We start from the raw sequence: 6,000 nt of genomic DNA, 5'->3' as shown, positions 1-6,000 counted from the left end.
GCCTGCAGTGCAGTGCCACTTATGCCTTAACTGTACTTGTTGAATAGGAATTAGAACAAAGACTTGTGTTAATCTTGACACCGCATCCTGTACATATCCATTTGTAATTGCATGATCATGTATGTACGTGCGTATATGTATGTGTATATATATGTGTGTGTATATGTGTATCTGTGTGTGTGTATATATATATATATATATATATGTCTTTTTTTCTCTTGTATGTATCAAACCAATCCCAGTATTACTGGCAAATGGGTGCTAAAATAACATGCAAATTATTGTGTATTTTATTTTGTTACACCATGTCATTATTAATGCTATGCTCCAACTAACCCCCAGTTCCCAGTTCAGGCTCAACTAGTCTGATACAGAGCCGTATTGTAAATCTAAGTTGTGATCTGTGCATTTGTCCATTTCTATTGCATTGTACCAGACTGATGATTACATTTGGCCTTTTATATCATTTTATTTTCTCCCATTTGTATTATCCCCCCTTTTGTTTCTTCTTTTTAAATTATCTTCGCTCTTCCTCTGTGGCCGTCATCCTGTTATTGTCATGTTTCCTTGTTTCTCTATGACTCAAAAGAGTTAATGGGAATAAACAAACTCTGAAACTCTGCAGTACCACTCATATTTGTTTATCTCCCTTCTTCCACTCATATGTTTATCTCCCTTCTTCTGCCTGCAGTACAGTGCAGTACCACTCATATATGTTTATCTCCCTTCTACTGCCTGCAAGTGTTATTGTTTCCTATCAAAATGGATTTTTCTACAGAATTTTGCCAGGGACAACCCTTTTTGATGCCATGTTTTTTCTTCTTTTTTTTATGTGAGCTACGTGCAGGCTACACACGGGACCTAAGTTTATCATCTCATCCTAACAACACTTGCCAAGACCACCACCACTCAAGGTCTTGGGGAGGAGGAGAAAAATTCTGTTGAGCGTGGGATTCGATCTGGTTCACTCAGATTCTTTCGCTTCCCATGCAGACGTGTTATCACTGTCTGTCTCAGTGTATATGTGTTTGTGCCTGAAATCTGATTGACTGACACAGGAAACGAATTATGAGCGCCAAATGGCAGCCCTCAGTCAGCTCCACCCAGGTAGGCAGCCTGTTGTGTAAATGATCCGGCGTTTGTAAAGTGCATAGAGCTTGGTCTCTGACGGAAGATCGGTGCTATATAAGAATCCATATCATCATCATCATCATCATCACTAGGCCACCACAACACACAGACAAAAGAAAAAAACAGAGCCCTCTCTACCCAAGTGCCACCATTGAGGACACGGCCGCTGTTGGTGTCGTAGATGATGTCTTCCATCAAGTAGTGTCCCAGGCCCATGATGAAGGCTCCCTCAATCTGCCCCACGTCAATCAGAGCGTTCAGGCTGAAACCCACCACGTTACGATGCTTTACAATGGTGTGGCTGAATGTTCACTGTTGTAACAAGTCTGATCGATTGTCTTTGTATAATTGGATATTTTTTTCTCACTCTTTCATTCTAGTATACCCCCCACCCTCCCGCCCCATTAAAAAACGACAACCTTTGTTTCCTTTTTGTTCCAAAATTTATTATTAGAATGAAAGAAGAGAAAGAACAAAATGAGCACTGATATCTGCACTGGTTGGCCATGGAAAATTTTACACTGGCTATCTATACAGACTTGTGTCCATTTGAATAACATATACTTGTAATATCTCTTTAGTAAGTATACTTATGATTTACCAGGCATCTTATGAATCAGTTTTACGTTTCGTGATTATGTTTTATGTTTGAACACAGTAAAAGCTGTAGCTGCTCTGTATTTCACATGATTTTTTTTTTGTACTCCAAAATATACAAAATTATAATTAAGTTATTTGAGTTACAATTAAGGATCTTTAAAAATAAAATAAAAAACCCTCACCATACACACTTCACAAAACTGAAACCAGCGCACACATGCAAAGATGAATAACTATGTAATCAAGCACAGAAAACATATTTTCTTGTATCATAATGGGCGTTGAGACTGTGTAGTAGTAGTTTTTTCCCCTTCCCTTTTCATTGATTGGAAACTTCCTCTATTTCTACTGCACTTTGTTTATGCCATTTTTCCTACACCATTGTCTGCTTTTTCTGCCTTTTCATTCCATTTCCCTTTTTTTTTCAGCAAGCCTCGCCATTTTTTTTCTCTCTTTTCTGCAGTATATGATGTACAACATGTGCTGTTATGCTCTGTTGATTAGGCAGTGATATTAAACTAATTGGGATGCGCATTAGCTGTCCATTCTACAGTACTGCCCACATGGTCTTTTTATGTTTTTTTGTGTGTGGCTTTGAAGTATTTTTTCCATACTTTTTCATGATCTTTTTGTAATCTGGATATAAGGAATTGAGTGGAAAGGCTAAGTCCTCAGCACAGCTTAGTTGGTGGGGGATGGGGATGTGTGTGTGTGTGTGTGTGTGTGTGTGTGTGTGCGCGCGCGCGCGTTCTGCTTGGGAATCAGAAGTTTCATATGAAACGAAAACAAACAAAATTCTGTTGCTGACTGTAGCAATGCTGTCCACACATAAGCTAACCCAACAGTCTTGCAATCACTGAAAATAGTCAATACCATGCAAGCTTCTCTCAGCCTCACCTTCTGCCATGGAACCTCATTCTGCACAGCTACATGAAAAAGCACATCACCCAGATGCTAAATGCCTTTTTACAGCAACCACAATGGTAAAGCAAATAAACGTTGCGTGACACCTGTAACACTGACCTTTCCCCACAGTCAAACAAGATGTCCACACGACGGACCAGGTACTCCCCTGTCAGCACGTCCACCTCCGTCTCAAACACCCCGGCACAGTAGGTGAAGTAGGTGAAGATGGGACTGGCTAACCCGCCCCCAAAATACCTGAAAATCAGTAGGTGAAGTAGGTGAAGATGGGACTGCCTAACCCGCCCCCAAAATACCTGCAAATCAGTAGGTGAAGATGGGACTGCCTTACTCACCCCCAAAATACCCGCAAAGTAGGTGAAGGGAGGGACTGCCTTACTCACCCCCAAAATACCCACAAAGTAGGTGAAGGGTGGTACTGCCTTACTCACCCCCAAAATACCCGCAAAGTAGGTGAAGGAAGGTACTGCCTCACTGCCTCGGGGCCTTTCCACATGGTTTCCCGCCTTTTGGATTGAATTAGAACGTTTTTCCCCCTTTTCTTTTACCTCTACTTTGAAACTGTCCATAACTGCTGGAAAAATGCAAAATATGTGGTTTCAAAAACATGGAGTTCAAACTCTGCTTTAAACTCTGGAAGAAAATTTATTTGGAAGTCTGCAAAATTTGCTTATGTGTGGTTTAAAGGTGGAAATATTTGGTCTGATCAACTGAGACTGAACACCTGAGCAGTGCTCAATGCACAGTGCCAGGTAAAATATGGAATGTATTTTTTCTTCCTTAAAGTGGTGTCAGAAGTTTTTAGTGGTGTTTCACAATCATTAACATATGTTCTTTTTCCACAGATTGACATCAGCAGCAAAAGGAATAGGTCACATTTATTCTTTACCACCCCTTCCAGGATCTGAACGATGACTTTTAAGGGTATAAGCCAACAGGTCGTTAAAACTGACTCTAAATCTACCATCCCTTGAAAATCTGTGATACAGAGTAGTTACAGGATTTCACAACCCTCCAAACCCCATTGTCTTATTCGCATCACTGGAGGCACTACAGCAGAATCAGACGTTGGAATTCTGTTCAAGAGTCCACCAGTAATCAGGATTTGAGGTCCTGTTTTGGTACTGTGTTGTGTCCTTGGGAAAGGCACTTTACTCTGATTTTCCTTATTTTATCCTGGTGTGAATGGGTACTTGACTGGTTGAGGAAGGTTCTTCTTCTTCGTTCGTGGGCTGCAACTCCCACGTTCACTCGTATGTGCACAAGCGGGCTTTTACGGGTATGACCTTTTTTACCCTGCCATGTGCACAGCCATACTCCGTTTTCGGGAGTGTGCATGCTGGGTATGTTCATGTTTCCTTAACCCACCGAACGCTGACATGGATTATAGGATCTTTAACGTACATATTTGATCTCCTGCTTGCATATACATACAAAGGGGGTACAGGCACAAGCAGGGCTGCACATATGCTGACCTGGGAGATCGGAAAAATCTTCACCCTTTACCCACCAGGAGCTGTTACTGAGATTCGAATCTGGGACCCTCAGATTGAAAGTCCTATGCTTTAACCACTCGGCTATTGTGCCCGTCAGTTGAGGAAGGTACGGATTTGGCCCAACCTCCCTATGCAGAGCCCTATAAACAGTGGACATGAGTTCATTGTCATGAAGGCCGTTAAAAGCTAAGGGACCTTTAAACCTTTAACTCTGTCACTTACGTGTAACGTGCTCCCAGGTCCACTTTGGCTTGCAGAGCCTTGCGACAGAGGGTGGGCCAGTCAGCATCAGGGTGCTGGGCCTTGACGGGAGCCATCCTCTCCAGCAGGGTCTTGCAGCACTGCTGCACTGCCTGCACCATCAGGACACACAGCAAGTCCACTGGTTAAAACGCTGGACAATGTAGGCAACCATACTCCATTTTTGGGGGTGTGCATGCTGGGTATGTTCTTGTTTCCATAACCCACTGATCGCTGATATGGATTACAGGATCTTTAATGTGTAAATTTGATCTTCCGCATGCTTATACACATGGAGGGGGTTCAGGCACTAGCAGGTCTGCCCACATGTTGACCTGGGAGATTAGAAAAAATCTTCACCCTTTACTCACCAGGACAAGTTACCGAAATTCGAACCCTGGACCCTCAGACTGAAAGTCCAATGTCTTAACCACTCTACTACTGCGCCCATATATCATACAATATGATGTCATACAATACAATACAAGATCATAAAACACGACACATTACAGTATCATACAATACAACACCATTCAACACACTGCGCTTCACTCACATAGACGCACTGTTCGCTGGTGGTGCTGCCCCCAGAGATCATGGCGTTGTTGGCAATGACAGACTGGTTGGGGCGCACCTTCACCAGGTCCATGGGGATGCCCAGGGTGTGGGCTGCCGCCTGTGCTACCTGCCCGCAGTGGAGAAAACGGTCACATGTCATGACTCAAAAACTGGTTCTTTGTCTACGCCCAGGTACAGAAATAGGAAAAAAAAACAGTCACACAGCAAGACTGAAGAACGTTTTACAGTCTTTACCCAGGTACAGAATTAGACAATAAACACACCAAGACTGCCTTATTGTCTACACCCAGGTACAGAAATAGACAATAAACCAGTCACACAGCATGAGATATTGACAAACCTGTCACACATCAAGACCCAAGACTGGTTTACAGTCTATACCCAGGTTAAAAAAAAAGATAATAAACCAGTCACACGGCAAGACTGGTTTACAGTCTACACCCAAGTACAGAAATAGACAATAAATTAGTCACGAAGCATGACTCAAGACTGATTTACAGTCTATACCAGGTACAAAACTGGACAATAAACAGTGACTCAAGACTGGTTTACACTCTATACCCAGGTACAAAATTAGACAATAAACACAGCATGACTCAATACTGGTTTACAGTCTATACCCTGGTACAGAATTCTATACCCAGGCACAGAATCAGACAATAAACACAGCATGACTCAAGACTGGTTTACATTCTATACCGGGTACAAAATTAGACAATAAACACAGCATGACTCAATACTGGTTTACAGTCTATACCCTGGTACAGAATTCTATACCCAGGTACAGAATTAGACAATAAACACATCAAGACTCAAGATTGCTTTATTGTCTTTATTGACAAGGACTAACACATGAGTCACTGACAGATGATGTTGATGATTGTTTCTTTTTGTGGATTTTCCTGATGTAAACCCGGAGGTAGTGTCTGTCATATTACAATTTCATTATTTGACTGTTGTAAACAATAATTCTTTTAGCATACTCTGTCAGTCAATGGTAGTTATCATTCGCACGGCTTATTGTTCACTT

At 42.0% G+C, this 6,000-nt stretch overlaps 1 protein-coding gene across 1 annotated transcript in view; it reads right to left on the bottom strand.

Moving 5' to 3' along the window:
• LOC143294357 (uncharacterized) overlaps positions 1 to 6,000 on the bottom strand; it is a 51,761-nt gene that overhangs the window by 6,822 nt on the left and 38,939 nt on the right. Inside the window, exons 28-31 of the mRNA XM_076605813.1 lie at positions 4,948 to 5,076; positions 4,374 to 4,504; positions 2,755 to 2,892; positions 1,270 to 1,393 (exon numbers count right to left, since the gene is read on the bottom strand). Coding sequence (XP_076461928.1) covers positions 1,270 to 1,393; positions 2,755 to 2,892; positions 4,374 to 4,504; positions 4,948 to 5,076 — 522 coding nt within the window. The remainder of the gene's footprint in view (positions 1 to 1,269; positions 1,394 to 2,754; positions 2,893 to 4,373; positions 4,505 to 4,947; positions 5,077 to 6,000) is intronic.

The sequence above is a fragment of the Babylonia areolata genome, chromosome 1 (assembly GCF_041734735.1).
Source record: "Babylonia areolata isolate BAREFJ2019XMU chromosome 1, ASM4173473v1, whole genome shotgun sequence".
NCBI lineage: Eukaryota > Metazoa > Mollusca > Gastropoda > Neogastropoda > Buccinidae > Babylonia > Babylonia areolata.
The sequence above is the reverse complement of the archived record's forward strand: the minus strand, read 5'-3'. Positions and strand labels throughout refer to the sequence as shown.